Source organism: Vidua macroura, chromosome 6 (genome assembly GCF_024509145.1).
Source record: "Vidua macroura isolate BioBank_ID:100142 chromosome 6, ASM2450914v1, whole genome shotgun sequence".
Taxonomy (NCBI): domain Eukaryota; kingdom Metazoa; phylum Chordata; class Aves; order Passeriformes; family Viduidae; genus Vidua; species Vidua macroura.
This window is the reverse complement of record NC_071576.1, coordinates 47,681,897-47,700,907: the sequence shown is the minus strand read 5'-3', so window position 1 is coordinate 47,700,907 and position 19,011 is coordinate 47,681,897. Positions and strand designations below refer to the sequence as shown.

The following is a 19,011-nucleotide window of genomic DNA, read 5'->3' as shown; positions in this document are numbered from 1 at the left end:
CATCTCTGCCCAGCAAGGGAGCTGGCAGCCTGGGATGTGCCACAACATCAAACCTTGCCATAGCTGATACACGCTTAGCGTTGGACTGGCCAGCAATCAACCCTGACCACGACATTGCCTTCTGTCCTGGGATGGACATGGCATGGAAAGCCCAGCAGAACTGCTCAGTTCCTGTAACAGCTCAGCCAAGGGCAGGTGATGTCACTCCAAAAGAGGGTCCCAAGGCAGGAAGACGCAATTTGTGGTCTGGAGGGAAACCTGGACCATGTCCCATCCCCTCCAACCTGCTGCAGGTGTTGTCAGGAGGCTTCAGTTATTTATGGATCTTCTTGGTGTTGGTCACCAGAGTAATAGGAAGGCTTCTGCCCCACCAGAGCTTTCAGTAGGTGGGCAAATACCATCTCTCCCCTTTGGTGCAGGAGCTGGCCCCAGTGCTTAGAGCAGGGAGAGACTTGAGGAAGTATTAAATAGCTTCTGGATGTAAGATCACTACAGCAGGGCAGTGAGTCACAACCAGCCTGCCAGCGCCCCAGCACAGACGATGGCAGCACAGGGCCACCCCTTTCCCTTCCCACTTGCTGCTTACTCATGTATTGGGTTGGGTTTTTTTTATTGGTGTGTCTGCACATGGCTGGGATAAGCATCCCCCAGCATTGGTTGGGAGAGGAGCCAGAGGGTCAGGTTCAAAGTAGAAATAAAACAACTGAGAGTACCCCAGCATTATCCTGGACTGCATCCAAAGGGATGCAAAGCTGCTGGTCCCTATGGACATCTTGGTGCTTCATGGATTGCAGGCTCATCACAGCCTGCTCTCAAGAACTAATGCAGTTTCTTAACTATGGGTCTTTATGACCCTACCCTCAGCCCAAACCCTGACACAAAAGGCTGGTCTTCTGGATTCCTTTCACTTTTAAGTACACTTTCTTGGAAGCCTTCCCTGTGGCACTCCTCTCCTGCCACCCGGCCCTGTACCCAGCTCCCTTCCAGGGGGTGGACATAGTGAGGGAGGTGAGTAAACCTGCAAAAATGGGTGAAGCCTTAGTGCTGGCAGGTTGCCCATCAAAATCTTTATGCTGGTCCCAGATGTCCTTTTTAGGAGCTGTGGTAGAGATGTTTGGGGTGCTTTGGTATTTGGGTTGCTAGGCCTTGCTGTTGGATGTAAAATGGGTGATTTTTTTCTGAAATGGATTTTAATTTTTTTTAATTATTATTATTGTGTGTGTCAAAACATAGTAGACTCTTGCAAAGTCCTTGCAGTCCTTGGCTAGAAGGTGCTTTCTCAGCTTCTGAGAGACTCTGTAGGGGACATGGCAGGTGGCCTCACAAATCAGGAGTGGGCCTCACTTCTGTGAGGAGGGTGACTGGCCAATTTTCTATTATTTCAAGTCTGTGGAGGTCACCAAACCCTTGTGAGTCCCAGTAGGCATCAGAATGGCAGTTTGCAGGAGCAAGAAATGAATCCTCCTGCACGTGCAGAAATACTCCTTAATCTCCACTCCCTTTAGCCTGACAGTTTCAGAGAGGCTGGGAGACAGCAGTGCCAGGAATCAAAATAAGGCTGAAGGATTTAAGATTTTTAATTTAAAAAAAAAAATTTTTTTTTTAGTGTCAGCATTTGAAAGTCTTATTTTCAGTCAGGAAATCTGTTGAAGTCATGGTATGAATCATCCCTCACCTCAATTTTAGGACCCATCACATGGGGAAAGGGAACAGAAAATTAGTAATTTTGTTAACCTGCTTCCAATAAAAATTATTTAGAAATCCATAGTGGGGAGGGTTAAGAATAAAATGAGCGGCCTTTGGGAGCAGCAATCATGTATCCTGGCACCCATAGTCACCTGCTGGCTTCCCTGGTGCTGTTTTGGGGCAGGGGCAGGGCCTGGCAGCTGCCTGCACTTCTGGTTCATGATCAAAGCAGCCTCCTGGGGCAAATACAAACAGAGGCAGCTGGAAACCTGCCTTCTGCTGAGAAGCTGCTCTTTCCCAGGAAAAGCAATTCTTGCCCAAAAAAAAGCCCATTATTTCTCCTACCTGGTGGTGTAATGAAGGCACCCACTATTAATGCAGGGGGTCAGCAGAGAACTCCATTAAGAGAGGGGTCTATTTGCAAGTGGGGCAATGAGACTCACCCCCAGCTGTGGTTTTGAGTGATGGTAAAGAACTGAGTGGGTTACAGCAAAGGCGATGCTTGGGGCAAGGTGAATGCTTTAAGGTTGATTGCCTGATGGGGTTTTAGGGTGTGTTTTTTTTTTTAACTGGAGTGATGCTGTCATGGTAGAGTATTGGGGATGAGATGCTGAGTTCAGCCTGTGATGTCCCTTCCTAGCAGGAACAGAGGGGATCAGGGAGCATTGCAGGTCCCCTCAGATAAGGATGAACCTTCATCCTGTCAGCTCCCTTGTGAAGCCAGGGATCTGGAGGAAGAGGGGCAGTGAGGCTGGTTTTGAGTGGGAGCTGATCCTCCCCAGAAGGCAGGGGGAGGACAGGCAGAGAAGGGAGCAGTCCTCTTCGAGGGAACAGATAACATCCTGTATTTGGCAGCAAGCTGGAGACAATTCCCAAAACCCCCAGAGGTTACAGCAAGGACCCCCTGTGCTTGCAAGGATCTAAGGAAGCAATAAAATCCATTGTATTTTGGGTTGCTGGAGAATGGGGTGGGGATTATGCCCTGGCTGCTTTTTGGGGGGTTTCTCTTGCTTGAGGAGCAAAGCTGGCTGCCCCTCTCCCAGGTTTTTGGCAGTGCTGTGCCACATGCTGGGCTGCTGGTAAATGATTGCCTGGAACGCCGGCCAGGGCGGGGCCAGAGGTTGGTGCCTGGTTTGAACCCGGACAGGTGCCCGGGACCCGTGTGTGGGCAGCCATCCTGCTCCCACAGAACTCGGCAGCCCCTAGATTTTGCCAGCAAGGTGAGACTGTTTGGTGTGACTGAACGAGCTGGGTTATTTTTCTTGTTTATTCTTAAGCTCCTGGCCCCCTTACTGGGTCGTGCCACAAGAAACCGGCTTTGAGACTAGCTTGGTCCCTGGTCAGGGAAGGAGGAGGGTACAGGGAGTGCTCTGTGGATTTGTTGCACTCCAGTTTTGGTGTTAGGGTGCTGCTGAGGGGGAGGTTGGGGGGTGGTGAACAACAGTGGTTTCAGGGTGATTTGGGTGGTGCCGCAGTGGCACCTGGACTTTGCTCCGTGCCGGGGGACAGTTGCAGCCTTGAATACACAGGATTGAGAAGTGGTGCCAAAACACAGCTTGAAATTTATATCTTGCAAATTTGAGTGGTTTGGGGCTCACAGGGAGGTGGGCCAAACCCAAGGTGTCCTTCAGCCCCACAGTTTTCCCCGGTCGGTCAGCCAAGGCAAACATGAGCTCAGCGCTGAGGTATTTGTGACGGCTGCTCTGTGCCCATGTTTTGGAGGTGGGCAGGGAGGTGGCACCAGCAGGACCCGGCACCTGCGCAGAATGTCCTCAAGAAGCCATGCCTTCCTTGGTTTCTCCTTGCCTTTCTCACACCATGATTAAAATTCCTCATCACTGGAGACAGGACCCTTCAAGCCCTCCCTTTGATTACTCAAGTAGGCAACAAAAATATGAAGCAGTGGAGTTTAACCTAAGGTCAAGCTTTCTCACAGCCTGGCTACAAACTTGGGATAGCTGGAGCGGGTTGGGGGGGGCGGGGGGGCTATGACCAGCCAGGTGAAGCTGGGAAAGCAGTTTGTGATCCCCCTGGATAGAGGGCCTGAAAATTTAGTGTATGTTGCTCCATCCAGGGCTTTCAGACAAGACTGATACTGTCAAAACCACTGTTATAGCAGGGAAAATAGATAGATCTTTGCACGGTGTTTGAAAACACTGTAAGCTCAAAAATTTGAGTTCTTTACAGCTTGTGCTTAATTTTTTTTTTTTTCTTTAATTTATGCCAGTTGCAGTTGTTGAGCTGCTGGAAGAGATAGGAGTTGGGTGTGCCCAGGTTAACAGGTGTTGTTTTATGGTAGTAGTACCCATGGATGGGAATTGAGCTGGGCCCAGTTTTGGTCAGAGCCTGGGCTTTGTCATGGGTGTTTGTGCCTGGCTACCCCTCCCAAACCCTACCTTTGGTCATGCTTTTGTTCAGAAGGAGGCATTATTTTAATTTCTTAATCTCTCTCTGATAAACTGAGATGGATGTAAATATGAAAAGATTAAAATGTGCATTATCTGAATCTTCCCTCTATATCATTGCAAAAGTGGGCAGCCAGCAGTTCATTTGCCTTTTCCAACATTGTTTAGAACATCCCTCAGTGCCACTCTGTCAAATTTTCAGAGAAATTGCAGTGAAAGTGCAGCAAACCCATTAAAAGTCTGTGCTTGCAGCAGAAATAACCTGGGCATCTTTTGAGCACCACACAGACACACAGACCTCATCATTTCCCACTACAGGAAGATTTGGACACACTGTCCAGACATGATGAAAAAAAAAATATTATTTGCCAATGAATATCAGCGTTTAGTAACATCAGCAAAAGTGCAATCTGTGCACAGGGTGGCAGCAAACAACTTCTTGGTCTGGGATTCACCCCATGGGATGATGATTTAATGACACTGTTTTTAAAGTGTCTTGTATTCCTTGTTAGTGGTGTGGGATGGAAACCTGGTTTCTTTTCTCCCCACAGGCAGCCCATCCTGCAATGACCTAGAGCACCTGAGGCTGGCAGCTGTGGGGATGGAGCTGAAGGTCTGGGTGGATGGGATCCAGAGGGTCGTGTGTGGAGTCTCGGAGCAAACCACCTGCCAAGAAGTGGTCATTGCCCTGGCGCGGGCCATTGGTGAGTTCTTTCTGGGAAGAGGAGTCCTTGGGTGGGTGGACATCTTGCTCTGTGGTGGTGGGGATGCTACCAGCACTGCCTATGGGGCAGCAGCCTCAGCACACCCCTGCTGGCCTCTGCTTTCCCAATCTGATGTGTGTGTTCACCTCCTCCTGGCAGGTCAGACGGGCCGCTATGTGCTGGTGCAGAAGCTGCGGGAGAAGGAGCGGCAGCTGCTGCCGCTGGAGTGTCCCTTGGAGTCTCTGGCCAAGTGTGGGCAGTATGCCAACGATGTGCAGTTCATCCTGCGGCGGACAGGCCCCAGCATGGCCGAGCGGCCCTCCTCAGAGGGTGCTCCCCAAGCTCCCGAGAGGATGTTCATCCGGGCCAGCTTGCCCATCAAGCCCAGGCTCACCAGCATAGATGGACCCCGTTCCAGGGAGCCAAAAAAATCCATGACCTTCAGCCTGGGTCCTACAGGCTCCAGTGACCTGTTTACCATGGGCCGGTGGAGGCACCAAACACGAGATGGGCTAGACTTGGAGGGTGGTGGTGTTGTCCAGCCCTCCAAGGAGGAGCTCTTTAGGAGAGTGCTGCAGCAGCAGGAGCAGCTGCATTCCTTGGAGGCCCATGGGGATACCCTAGAAATGGACCTACGGCTCTGGGAGCGCAGCCAGCTTGCTGGCCAGGAGAATGAAATCCTCTATCTGGAGCAAGTGGTGCGGAGGAATGAGATGGAGCTGGGTGAGGAGGAGTTTTGGCAGAGTGAGCTCCAGCTGGAAAAGGAGTATGAGCGGGAGCGACAGGAACGGGTTAGGAGCCTGCGGGCCAGCCTGGAGGAGTACACCCAGAGGATCTATGAACTAAGTGTCCGGACTGAAGCCCTGCAGGAGGAGATCCAATGGGAGATGGCCGAGAGGGCCAAGAGAGGGAAGGAGATCTCTATGCCCAGCCCCATAGAGCTGGAGGACATGGCCACCAAAATGAAAAGGGACCTGGAGGCCAAGGTCAAGCAAGGCACCCAGCTGGAGAGCAACCTGGCCAGTGTGGAGAAGGCCCTGGAGGAAGCTGAAAAGAACCTGCAGGTAGATAGGATTGGGTTGAGCCACCCCATGGGATGGTAAGACCTTCAGGAGAAGGTGGGACCAGCTTTCCAGACACATTAGATCAGTGGGTTGACTGGGGTTGGTTACTCCACCTGCCCAGTGAACTTGGGACTGGGTGCGCAACTCTCAGCAGCAGTGATCACTAACAGAGGGACACCACCACTCTTGCCCCACTGGCATAGGGTCCCACACCCATTGCGCTCTGTGCAAGCTACATCTGGACTAATGCTCCTTCTGACTGGTGCACCAGGAGCACAGCATCACCTCACTCCAGCACAGACAATGGTGCTGGAGCGAGTGGTCCGCATGTGGGGTTGGTGGCATTGGCACAAGGGTCGATGTCCTCTTGGATGAAGGAGTCACAAAGGGCATAGGCACAGGTCCCCACGGTGCCTGTGCACGAAGTCTTTTTGCCATGCAGGGCTTGGGCTCATGGTGGGGGGCTGCACAGTGTGGAGATAGCAGCTCTGGGGATGAGCTGTGATGCCCCCCCAGCTTGCCTGTTGCAGCCTACCAGCATCAGGGGTCAAGGGGCTGCGTGACTCCTGCCTCTTACCCACCATGTCCCCTTTGGAGCAAAATGGGAAAGCTTTTATCCAGCTAGGCCTTCCCCAGACTGCCCATGCTTTCAGCATCTTTCCTTGAGCATCTCATTCACATTTGGCATCTCCCAGCACGGCTGCAGCCACTGTTTGATGGCTGCTCGCACCCTCTTGTGGAGATGCAGCAGAGCAGGGCTGTTCCCAAACCAGCGTCTTCCTCGTCCCCATTGCCTCCCTTCCTGCAGGCCCTCAGAGAGGGGCAGCTGAGCCGCAGTACCCCTGAGGTTCCCTCTGCTGGCACCGGCAGGGTGAGCCCCAGCCCAGGAGTAGCCCCAGTGGATGATTGCCATCTGGCTTGGGGCATGGGGGGAACATGCGGCTCACCCTGTCCCCCCCTTGGTGTGTGTTTTGCAGGCCCAGACCCAAGAGCTGGAGGAGTTAAATAAGGAGCTGAGGCAGTGTAATTTGCAGCAGTTTATTCAGCAGACGGGGGCCACGGTGACCGTCCTGCAGGCCAGGTCGGAGGAGGACGCCCAGCCGGAGCCAAGCCCGTGCGAGCTGCCAGCCTACTGGAGAAACGGAGGTCAGCACGCTGCTGCTGGCTCAGCCACGGGTGCTGCTCCGCGGGACCCCTGCCCACTCCCTGCCTCCTTCTCCGAGGGGTCAGCCCCAAAGCTGACCAGTTCTCCCCTGGGCACTGAGATTAGGCAGGTGGGGGTTTGTGTGCTGACATGGCAGTCGCTGAGCACTCCATGGGGTTTCAGAGATTTGTCACTCCTGGGGCTCCTTCCTCCTCCCCACTGAAGCCTGGGGGCTGCTCGTAAACATGCATGGGAGTCGGATCCTGCATTGCTGCTTTCAGGGCCAAGGTGGCTGCAGGGAGCTTTCCTTCACAGCCTTGCTCATGTCACCACAGCAGCTGCAGCAAAAGGCAGGTGGCCAAAGGCCAGTGTCAGTCCCCAGGGGCTGTGGGCTGGTGGGGACATGCCATGGCCACAAATGACCTTTTTGTGTTTGGCGAGGGAAGGGTGGTGCCCAGGGCCTTGTCTGCATCCTCACAGGCATGAGAGGAGGTGGTGGGAGGTTCTCATGGAAAGGAACCTGGTCATTTCTCCTCTGGAGCACCCGGAGCAGGTGATGTGACTGCCCTGCAGCACTGCAGTGGCTGTGCCCAGAAAGCATGGGAGGCTCGAGCCCTGCCTGAGCTGGATGTTTTTCCCCATCCTGTAGGTTTTTCTCCCACCGCTGGTACAGACTTGCCTCCCCAGGTCAGCACCAAGCAGCTCCTCGGCCATCCCAGGACCCTGCCGGAGCCCCTGGTGTCCAGCCTGAACCCCGAGGGTGCGTATGTCCCAGTTGGGGCCCTGGGAGCGTGAGCTGCTCTGCAGAGGATGGGTGGGAAGAGGGGAGAGGCTTTTGCTGCCCAAAATGGGCTGCAGAGAGTTAGCGTGTGCTGGTGGTGGGAGGCCAGAGCTATTTATAGATGCCATTAGGAAGCGCAAAGCTCACACTCCAGCAGTCTCTGCTCTGCTGCCAGGGGCTCACACACTGTCAGCCTGGCTCTCTGCCCTGCCAGGAGCTGTGGAGAATGGTTCTCATCCCCTCTCCTGCCACTCTGTATCCCCCAGGGTTAAGACCTTGCTCAGTTAGGATGAGGAGAACTTGTCTCCTGTCTTTTACAGAAGCTACTTTTGTTCCATCGTAGTGACCAGTTCATCCCAAAACCCTTTCTATCTTCTGTGACTCTTTTGTCACCTTGCACCTGTTTTTTGGGTGCAGCAAAAGAGAGCTGTTGTAGGGACACCTACCTGCTGTGGTGATGCTGCCTCCACCCTGGCATTCTACTCCCATCCATGCCACCTTTGCTTCAGCAAAACCCTATTGCCATCCTCCACACAGCCCATACATCCACCCCCATCCTTCAGGACACTGCAGCAAACACATTCCCATCTCCCTGTCCAGGCTTTGTGTTCACGTAGATCCTGTTTTCCTTTTTACAAATGCTCACCCACCATGGTGGGATTGCTCAGGTGTTTTTTTCTCTTGTCTTGCAGTTGTATCAACCAGGCAGAGCATCTGGAGGTAGAAGGGCCCAGGCAGTGGAGGATCAATTGCCTTCAAAGTATAACTGTATAAATAAACCATATTTTATATATATATATATACACATATATATTTTATATTTTTTTTACTGCTTTATATTGTGAATGGATGTGGATGGCCAGACAGAATATTTTTACAGACTGTAAAGTAAAACTAGAGACTGATGTCACAAAGCAACCCTCTTCCCCTGAGGATGAAAGCAAGTCCCTTCTATTTTTTTTAAGCAGTTTCTATATTGAACAGAAGACAGCAGTGCACCCATTCTGCATAGCCTCCTCAAAAGATCTATCGTGCATTTGGAAAAGTCATTGTTCCTTTGACTAGGGAAGCCAAGCTGCAGTGGAGACCCTTGTGGAGGCTCACCTGGATGGAGCAAGTTAACAGATTTTACAGCAACTCGTCACTGCAAGTAGGGCCATGACAAACAGCCTCTTCACTGATGGCAGGGGAAGGCCCAAAAGCAAGTTTAAAACAAATTTCTGGCCCATCTTTTTTTAATGTATATTATAAGAAACCTGTAGGAGAAACTACTTTCTATGGTGCCACAGACCATGCTTCAAGGAAGCACACAGCAGGAGTTGTTTTTCTTAAATTAATTTCATCTTTTTAAAGTAAAAAATTGCAGAATGAGCCCTTCTCCGTGGTGGTGTGAGTGGAGAAAAGGACCAAAATACTCTTGGTGACACTTCCCTGATATTTTTAATTTTTTTTTTTAACTCGATGGCCAGTAGTTACCATTCTGTTCATCTGTTGCGGTGGGTTGCCTTGTATTTTAATTGCAAAACCGAAGTGGTTTGGGGAGGGGATGAGTTTGTCTGGGAGATTCCCTAAGCTTGTTTTCACCATGTCGTATGTGAAAAATGTGACTTGGGCACAGCGTTCCCGGTAAAACCCTGCTTCCCCCGTGCGAATGTAAATCCTGTGTGCCGCAGATCCAGTTTTCAATAAATCTTTGGGAAAGGATTTGAACAAAGTGGGTGTGAGTGTGCTGTTGTGGCCAGGGTGAGCCGTCCCTGCCAGTGCCTGACGGACACATCAGAGCGGTTTGCGCACTCCACAGCTGCTTTTTCCATTTCCCAGCTATCTCTTTCTATTTGCTGAATTAAAGCTGTGAGTATTTTATAACCAACTGACTCTTATGCACACAGTGCTCTTTTCTTTTTTTCCTTTTTTTTTTTTTTTTTAAATCGTGAAGTGCTTTACAACCAGGGGATGCAGCTTTTCTCCGGTGAGATGTGGCCATCTCTGGGATGAAACATGGCAACATTTTAATAATGTACAGCAGCAGCTCAGAGCATTTTAGGACAGGAGGCAAAGGGAGTGGCGCTCAGCTGCAGACAGGAGCAGGAAAGAGGAAATTTCCCATTTGCTTCCAAGCCCCTTTGTCTGCACCTGGATAACAGCAGCCAGGAATGTCAGCTCTTGCTGTCTATCACCATCTCCCCTGAGCTTCTGCTGGGCTCTTGTCCCTGTGGACATCTTCCCCTCTCAAAGCTGATTTTCAAGGTGCCACCACAGCCCAGCAGGCAAATCAAGTAATATTAAAGGATTAAAGTTTGCTTTTTTGGGAGATCCACTGGTACTGCTGTGTCTTAGGTTATGAGTGGAGAGCTGCCACAGTGGGGACATACAGTTTCAAAGTTGCCTTTTTTGAACTGGGGCTTTTGGGTTTTTTTGGGTGGGTTGCTTTTCAAGCTCCTCCTCACACTCCTCCTTAAATCATGTATCTCAAGGAAAATTGGTAAAAATGTGTTCGTTCCATGCAGCTGCATTTGGTTTCTCCCCTGCTTGTTTGCTTTTTGGGCTTCATGTGCTTTTTTTTTTTTTTTTTTTTTTTTTTTTGTACTCTTGCTTTTCTTCCTTTTAAAAATTCTGCCTTGCTAAGAAGTGGGTGATGGACGTTGTAAACAGCATTTCAGTGCTGCTTGGGGAGGGGTGGGAAAAGGAGGTTTAGAAAACCCACTTGCCTTGGATGTGGCCAAATTTTAATGTGTCACGGAACATCCTTTGCATATCCCAAAATACTGACCTCTGCAGGTTTAAAACTGGATCTTTCATTTTTTGGATTACATTTGTAGCTTTGCCTTCTGCAAAATAGACAGGAATAAAGAGAAAAGGGTCATCACCTATGGTACTTCCAAATGGGGGTAGAAAATTAATTTGAATGTCTGGGGGATTTTTTCTCCTCTGTTGCGATTATGTATTATTTATTGGCTTTGTAGGTTCAATCATAATCATAACAGGCCAAACCAGCACCAGTCTTTCCTAGAAGGAGGTGTGGGAGGGTGTGGAAAATAAGGATTTAAAATACATATATCACAGCAGATTTGGCCCTTCAGCTGATGCCCCTTGGCTGGCGTGCAGGATTTGGAACTATTGCATGGGTGGGAGACAGAGTAAATCAACTGCGTCCCCCACTGATAACCAGGCATGGGGCTAGCAAGAGGGCTGTGACCAGGGGCTAACTCTTTTCAGCTCGACTGTGTGTCTTTGCAGATTTTCTTCATTTTATGTCCTACCCACCATCACTCAGCTGCTGCCTAGGCCAGCAGTGTTTCAGGAGGTAATAAGTTACTTTGATTAACATCTCTATCGCTGCTGTGGTGCACGTGGGGGAGAGGTGGTAATCAAACTCATGTGTTACCTCGGGAGCTCCCCAGCCGAGGGTGACCTATATTCCTGTGGGCTTGGGGAGCCTGTGCTGGCCAGGAGAACGTGCGCATCCCGCCTGTTATTTAATGCAGTGAGGCTCAATACCCACTCCCCCGCCTTCCCGCTTTTAGCTGCTCTAAAGTCTGTGTCAATAATACATTTCTGCCATTGAATATTTTATTGATGGTTTGACTTTTTTGCTGCTCGCAATTCCCATTTCAAGGCTGCGTGATTGTTCCTAATTAAAATTTTATGCTCTGGGACAAGCCTTCTTGCTACAGTGGAGATGATGCTGTCCTTTTCTAGGCCACTACAGAGTGGTAGGAAGAAATTACCATTACCCATTGTTGTGAGATTAAAACAAAGCAAATAAATTATTGTTTTTTCCCTTAAAAAACAAACCAAAAGCCCTGCGTACGGTGTGTACTGGAGAGGGAACAACTGGCTCGCAGGCAAGGCAGGGATCCAAGCATGCAGGGTCGCTTGAGGATGCTGTGCCTGGCTGGGCAGGGACTCGTGTCCCCATGTCCCTCAGGCAGCTTCTTCCTTCCCTGGAGTGGGTGGGAATGGACTTCAGAGTTTCTCTCTCCTCAGATGCTTCTCTTGGCTAGCTCCAGTGCCACCCAAAAGTCACAAAATGAAAGACATACCTGTTTTTCACTGGTGAGCAGCCCTGCTTTTTTGTTGTGTTTTTTTTTTTTTTAATAAATCTGCAGGTTCTGCCAGCACAAGGCACCATTCAGAAGAGTATTTAAGCCACCTCCAGCCTCCCTGGCACCCTTTTCCTGGCTGCACTACCTGATTTTTTTTAGGATTTTTTTTTAATATTGCATAAGAAAATGGCCCCCAGCTCCTCGCCCCTCTATCCTGGACAGTCAGCTCCTCACCATCCTCATCAGATGGTGGTCTGGGTGCCAGCACTGCCCCAGGCCACTGCAGTTTCTTCAGAGCAACACTGCTGCAGATACTTGAACCATCCCCAAGTTGCAGTTATGTATTTGTACGAGTTCCTGGGTGTTTGGGTTTGGGTTTTTTTCCCCCCTCAATTTCATCTAGAGTGCTAGAAGCATTTCTGCTGCCTCCCAGCCCCTGGATTTGGCAAGGAGCTTTTAAAGCACACACTTCAGTACCAGTTACATAAGGAAAGGTGTGAATGTCTGGAGGAGAAAATGCCTGTTGGTTTTGCTCCCCAAGTGGTGTACAGATGCTCTGCTGCTTGCTCCTGGCTGCACAGCTTCTACCAGCATAGTTCACTGCAAGTGAAGAAGAGCTGCTTGAACCGGTGTGCGTGTCCATGTAGGGAGCATTGTCTGCTCTCCTATGATGATTTTTCTTTCTCCATCTCAGAGTGCAGACTGACTGCATTCTACCTTACCCTGGAAAAAAAAAAACAAACAAACAAACCATAAAGCACTAGAGGAGGCTGGGAAATTTTCTTGTTTATGGATGAGCAAGTTTCTCTCCCAATGGAACCTCCTGCCAGCAGAAATATTTTTTTTTCAGGATGTATTATATAAGTCTTTGCTTGCATTCAACTAACTGACTTCCTCTTAAACAATTAATGTACTCCTTCTATTCCTCACAGAGCAGCTTTCTCCTTCGGTGAGCTCACCTGACACTGGGACATGTTATGGACAGAACACAACAGGCGCTTCTTAGTGTGGTGCTTGAAGGGTAAAGCCTGTTCCCTTCCCTCCATGAAGAGCTAAAACAAGAACAAAATCTTTGAAGAGCACAAGGAGTGCCTTCAGCTCAACAGGCCTGAAATTCACCATCTTCCCCTCCTGTAAGGCACTCCCTTGCCTCTCACCAAAACTCTTACAGTTCTGAGCAAAAGCACACAACTACTCTTCTGATCAAGCTAAGTACCATCTTACAAATCTGTTTATTAGCTACTGAAAAACATGAAATCAAGGGGCATCACAGCCCTGGTGTATTTTCTCATCACTAAGGAGCACCCTCCAGCTAGGCCAGGACAGAAGGGCTCAGCTGGGCTTTCTGCTTGAGGGACAACCATGTCACACCCTTCTGCTCTCCTTTTCAAGCCACCTTCACTGGCCACAGAGGCAAAATAAGAGATGGGTGGAACCAGGCATGCAGTGCAATCAGACACATCACTGAGAAGGCACAGCTTTCCTCTTCACCTGGTCTGATGCCCTGGATTACAGTAATCAGCACTCAAACACTGGTTTTGCAGATTTATTGAAGACTTCGGGTGACAGCACAGCAGGTTAGTTTTGAATCATGCCAGACGAATATTAAAAACAGGAACTGAGCTGGATGTTCCCTCCACTTACTGGAGAAACACACAAAAAAGGCAAAACCAAACAAATTTCACTTCAACCCCTTCCTTTTGCTTACTGGAGCTGAACAGGATGGTTCCATTGGTAGCAGGAAGTTGGAAGCATTCATACCATAATGCTGCTCATGGGAAGTGGGACAGGTCTTGCCAGGAGATCTGCAGAGCTGCTTCTGCCAGCGGCATCTCCCCGGGTTAAGTCATCAGCCAGCACAGTCCCAAATGCAGGGCTGTTTATTCAAAGAGAAACAAAGCACCTTTATTTTCAGACACAGGTTAGTTATATGCATGGTCACCTATAAAATGGGGTGGCAGAGGGTCTGTGGCCTTCAGTTTCAGCTCTCAGACACACTTATACACGGATGGATTTTGCACCAGGTTTCCCTCTCTCTGTGTGGCTACACTGTGCTCCTGCCTGCTCAGGACCAGCAGTGGGAAGATGCTGTAGGTGCAGCTAGGGAAGAAAAAAACAATCTGGGGCTGAAACAGCTGCAAACTTGTCTGCCCCTCAACCCTGTCCCCCATTAAAAAAAAATAAAAAGGCCCATTTGGCTTCTGAACAAACATGAAAGCATCTTGGGTAACTTTGGTTGGTTTTCCCATCTTCCCAGGCTGTTTGAGTGCTACGGAAACACAGAGCACAGAAGGAGCTGAGTTTTCTTGTGAAGAGCAGATGTTCCTCTGGGACCCACAGGCAGAAATGATAAGAGCATGAAGGAGAGATAGGGACAGGCAAAACTTGTCAGAGAGACACTTTACCAACAGAGGACCTTGCTCTGCCTTGTGTGCAATTAACTACTTATTGACCAGAGCTGCCAATTCCTTCAGATCATGCCTTTACAACAGTCCAGGGCTACATGAGAGCAGCCCCAGGAGTAAGGGGAATACTTGAGCCCTTCCAGGGAACCTCAGCAGCTGTGGTGAATCCTAGCTGGTAATTAGGAACTTCAGCTGACAATGAAGCTGTGCTGCTTTTCAGAAAATACATTTTTCAACTACCCAGCTTCTTCACCGAAAAATCACAAGAGATAACTATGTAGGAAAAGCCAACTGCTTCATCACTTCCTCTGTTTTTAGTGACAGCCATCGTGGGTGGCTGGAAAAGTCCCTGCCTGGCTCGTCTTCCTGTTCCTCAGGGCCATGAAGTCAGAGTCCCCAGCGTGACATCATAGCACATTGGGCAAGGCAGCTCTGGAAATGCCCAGCCACGGCCGGGGCGCCAATAGAGCCCTGGCACAAGATGAAGAAAACAGCGAGCAAAGGTGAGGGGTGGGATGGAAAAAAAAACCAGCAACAAAAAAGGAAAGTGAGGCTCGTTTCTGCTTTTCCTTTAACAGACTAGAGAGTCTCTCTTTAAATGTGACTCATCCAGGGCAATACTAGGCAGAGTTTCTTCTATTAACACACCCTTGGCAATAGCAGTTCAGTTAGTCACTGACCGGGTCTCAAGATGTCACCGGCCGGGATGATGCGTCTCTAACTTGGTACGGAGTCCGCTAGCACTTATTTACTTTGGAAAAGAGCAAGAGGACAGGGGGCGCATGCCATACCTCCTGAACAACTTTACCACCAACTATTCGCACCCACATGCCGACACGTTCCCTCCATCTCCGCTCCCGCCGGACACACCGAGCCCCGCTGCAGGAGTGTTGAATCTTTTCGCGCTCCCCTGTGCAAGGGCATCCGATCCTGGGGCACTCCCGGCAGCGCATCGGGGGTCCGCAGAGCCGAGCATGGGGAACCGCCGCAGGCAGGACAGTGGCGACGGATGGGGAGCCGACTCCTTGGCACGCCGGAGCCCCTCACCTGGCTGGCCGAGGGGGCAGGAGGGCGTCGAGGCTTCGAGGCGCGGATCCGGGGAAGCGAGGCGGCCGCACAGTGATGTCCGAGGAGCAGGTTAGCCGCTGTCACACGCACAGTGGAGTCACCGAGAGCACAATGTGCGTTAGTCAGTGGCTCACCTGCTCCTGGAGGGTGATGGGGGGGCGGCGGGGCCCGTCTGCAGCAAAGGCGACACCGGGCAGCGCGAAGGATGGGGCGCGGGAGGGGGGAGCCGCGCCGTGCCCGGACTCCGCGGCGCGTGGAGCTGCAGCTCCGTTCTCCCACCCCCAGGACAGGCTGGCCCGTGCGGCCCCGGGGCCAGCGGCGCCCCGCAGCTCCGGAACGGAGGATCCCTCCCTGGCGCGGCCGCCCTCACCTGCGCTCCCGTCGCCGCCGCCGCCGCCGCCAACTTCTCGCTCTGCCCCGGCCCGGCCCACGCCGCGCGCCGCGGGCCCTCGCCCCGCCCCCCGCGCTGCTCCAGCCAATAGCGACGCCGCGCGCCCGCCCGCCGGCCCCGCCCCCGCACCGCTCCAGCCAATAGCGGCTCCGACACCGCCCGCCGACGGCCGCGGCGGGGCGAGGTCGGGCGGGCAGGCGGCCCCCCCCCCCCGCCCCCGGCGGTGACAGCGGCGGGCGCGGCGCGTTCGCTTCTGCACGTCGCTGCTGCTGCGGGGAGGAACCATTTGTACCTGTTGAGCCGCCGCCCGCCTCCCGCTCACCCCGCCCCGCCGACCCCCGCCCTCGCCGCCTCGCTCGGGCCGGCGGCGGCCGGGGGCGACCCCCTGCCCTGCCGCCGCCGCCGCCCGCGAGGAGCCCCCTCCCCATTGGACCCCCATGGCCCCGCCACTCGTCTCCCCCTTTCCCCTCCGTCCCCTTTCCGCCCCCGCCGGAGCCCGGCCCATGGTACGGCCCGCCGGGGCCGTGCCATCAGGGCAGTGGCGGGGCGCACGTAGGCGGTGCGGGAGGGACGGGGCGGGGGGAGAGTCGGGGTGTCCCCGGCCGCCCCTGCCACTGCCGCCTCTCCCTTCGCTGCATCAAATGTCACGGTGTCACATTAATTTTTTGTATGTTTTCCCCCCTCCGTTGTTCTCTCGCTGGGCCTGTGGCGAACCCGAGTGCCCCTCGCAGTGCCAGGGGGTGGAGATGGTCCCTCGGCCCCGGGAGTCTACTTCCAGCAACTTCCCCCCAAAAAAGGGACGTGCAGTTGGAGGTTTTCTGTACGTCCTCAGTATAACAGCGCTCACCTTCTGACGGGGCGAGCTCGCTCCCGCCCATCACCCTACAAGCCGCAGCCAAGCAAACAGCTGGAATGCTGAAAATTTTAGAGCACCTCAAGGAGGATTTGCCAAGCACCAGAGACAGAGCTTTACGGATGGGCGCAGCGCTGTCCCGTGGTGGGAAAAGTCTTGTCTGGAGACTCAGAGAGCCAGGCGTCGAGTCTTGCAGGCTGGCTCGCATCTGCCCGAAGTCACACATACGCCCTCCTCTAGCAGATCGGAACCAGAGCGCGTCTGGAGGAGCGGGCACGTTTGTTGTGACACCCCGGTTCATTCAGACTGCTGTCGGGCAAGAAAAAATACTTCGGGTGCAGATGTGGCCACTGACCAAACAGCAGCCGCACGCCTCATCCCTGGTGAACTGCTAATGCATGCTGTCCGGCAAAAGGCACGAGCTCTGCATCCCTTGTGAAAACTCCCTCGGCATTAGCTGCCCCGGTTCCGACGGGTGTTTTGCAACCTGGAGCAAGATTTGGAAGCAAAACCCAGCACGGGCTCCCTGATAGCTGGTGGCAATTCCACATCGAAAGGATTTCCTTGCATCTTTTGCTGGAGTGCTTCAACACTCATCCATGGCTCTGCTCTCCCATTGCCAGTGTGGAGGGGGGATGGGGGGACAGCCCCTCTTCTGCGTGACAGCCTGCACAATGACAGGCTGTCTCTGTTGTAATTTTGTGTGCATGCTATGTGGGGTTTTTTTGTTTTCACCCAGCAGCCTTAGTGGAAAAGTCACGTATTTTACATCTTCCCCAGCACAGGGATGGTGCCTGGATTGGAGAGAAATCGTCTGCAGAGCACACCGACCCCTACACCCTCCGGGCATGAGCCAACACAAAAGAAGGCACAGCCATGGAAAATACTCTTTTTTATAAAATAGGTATTTTAGTGGGAAGTAACATGGCTGGGTAGTGCCCTGACACCTCCCTACCAGCACTGCTGCTTCTGCCAGCTGCTCTACAGGGTACAGGACACACATGCTTGTTGGCTCCTCTGCTCCACCAAGTCCCTCTTCTTCCAGGCAGTACTATACATTCCAGGTTTTACTTAAAAAAAAAAAAAATCCTTCAATCCTTCTCCTGACTGTAAGCACAAAGGGATGGAGGGTGTTTTGAAGCGGTGCTTGCACAGCTGGCTGCCAAGCTCTGGATGTTGCTCGGACGTCCCTGACCGCTGTGTTAAACCATCCAGCATGGAGCAGGGCCGGCGCAGAGCCAGCTGAGCGCAGGGTGGGCAGAGGATGCGCTGCTGCGGCAGGCGAAGCACTCTCCTGCAGCCCAGGCCCTCGCGGCAGAGGTGCCAGCGTCCGAATCTCTAAAGGAACGGCAAGACTGCCTGGCTCATAGGATAATTACTATTGCCCTGGCAAGGCCCTGGGCCCAGGGGCTTCGCTACAGCACTGGTGGGTTTGCCCTCAGCCCCCGCTCCCCCTTCAGCTCCAAACAAGTTTGTGGCTCAGCCCTTAATCTCTGGGATGAAATGTCCTGCTGACACGGCCGGTACTGTCCCCGGGAGAGCTCCCGCTTATCCCAGCCCTGCAGCTCTTCCCTTTGTTCCCAGCTGGCTTCCAGTCCCCATGGCGGTGCCAGAGCCACGATGTGTGCAGTGACAGGGAAGTGCATTCGCGGATGGCGGGAGAGCATCACGGGCTGCTCTCCGTGCTCGCCTCGGTGCGGTGCCACTGCCGCTGTGCTGCACCCACGGACTCGGGGAGGAATCCAAACAGGGGAACATGCCCCCAGTCTTATCCCTGGAGGCTGGCAAACCCCGCATGGACTAAGGTGCAAATAAGAAGTTGCCTCTCTGCAGCGCAGATCTTGCCGTTTCTAATACGAGGCAGTGCGTGCTCACTGGCTGGGGCTTTGCCCTGGTCCTTCCCGCTTCGCCCCTCTTTCAGGCCTCGAGCAGGCAGACAGCAGCAAGGCTGGCACGGGTTTTGTCCCGCTCTGTGTTCTCTGGAAAAGGGCCATACTTTTCTCCCCGGTACCCGCCTGATTCCTGACAATGTCCCGTACGTTAGCTCTGGGTCACGTCCGCCTGCAAGCAGAGCCTGGGCTGCGCTCCTCTTGCCGGCGGACAGCCGAGGACAGCCCGGGCAAAGCCCCACGGCCGATGGAACAGTGCGAAACCAGCCCTTCCTTCTCTACGTGCGTGCGCTCAGCCAGAGCCACGGGAACATGTGGGTCGGGCCCAGCCGAGAGTAGTTAGAGGGGAAAAAAACCGCAGCGGTCTGCCAGCGGTATTTAGCACTGATCCGTGTCCTCACGGACCGCACGGGCCGGACCGGGCTGCGCGAGGATGCTCCCAGCCCCGAGAGACGGCGCCCGACGGAGCGGAACGGATCATCCCGCGAGCGCAGCCCCACGCTGGCCTCGCAGCACGGTGGCCTTTGCGCCCCGCTTTCCCCCCCACAAAGCTTGGAGACACCGGTGGAGGGATG

General features: G+C 52.8%; 2 protein-coding genes across 2 annotated transcripts in view; one reads left to right on the top strand and one right to left on the bottom strand.

Moving 5' to 3' along the window:
• LOC128809465 (ras association domain-containing protein 8-like) overlaps positions 1-9,496 on the top strand; it is a 34,644-nt gene extending 25,148 nt beyond the window's left edge. The window contains exons 3-7 of the mRNA XM_053981480.1: positions 4,643-4,795; positions 4,955-5,859; positions 6,837-7,005; positions 7,653-7,763; positions 8,477-9,496. Coding sequence (XP_053837455.1) covers positions 4,643-4,795; positions 4,955-5,859; positions 6,837-7,005; positions 7,653-7,763; positions 8,477-8,508 — 1,370 coding nt within the window. The 3' untranslated portion in view covers positions 8,509-9,496. The remainder of the gene's footprint in view (positions 1-4,642; positions 4,796-4,954; positions 5,860-6,836; positions 7,006-7,652; positions 7,764-8,476) is intronic.
• Positions 9,497-13,362: 3,866 nt separating this feature from the next.
• Positions 13,363-16,773, bottom strand: LOC128809006 (translation initiation factor IF-2-like). Its single transcript, XM_053980698.1, has 6 exons — positions 16,668-16,773; positions 15,674-15,963; positions 15,283-15,380; positions 15,027-15,114; positions 13,592-13,706; positions 13,363-13,473 (listed from the first exon to the last, which is right to left on the bottom strand). The coding sequence occupies exons 1-5, from the start codon at positions 16,771-16,773 to the stop codon at positions 13,680-13,682; spliced, it is 609 nt and encodes a 202-aa protein (XP_053836673.1). The 3' UTR covers positions 13,363-13,473; positions 13,592-13,679.
• Between the last annotated feature and the right edge of the window lie 2,238 nt (positions 16,774-19,011).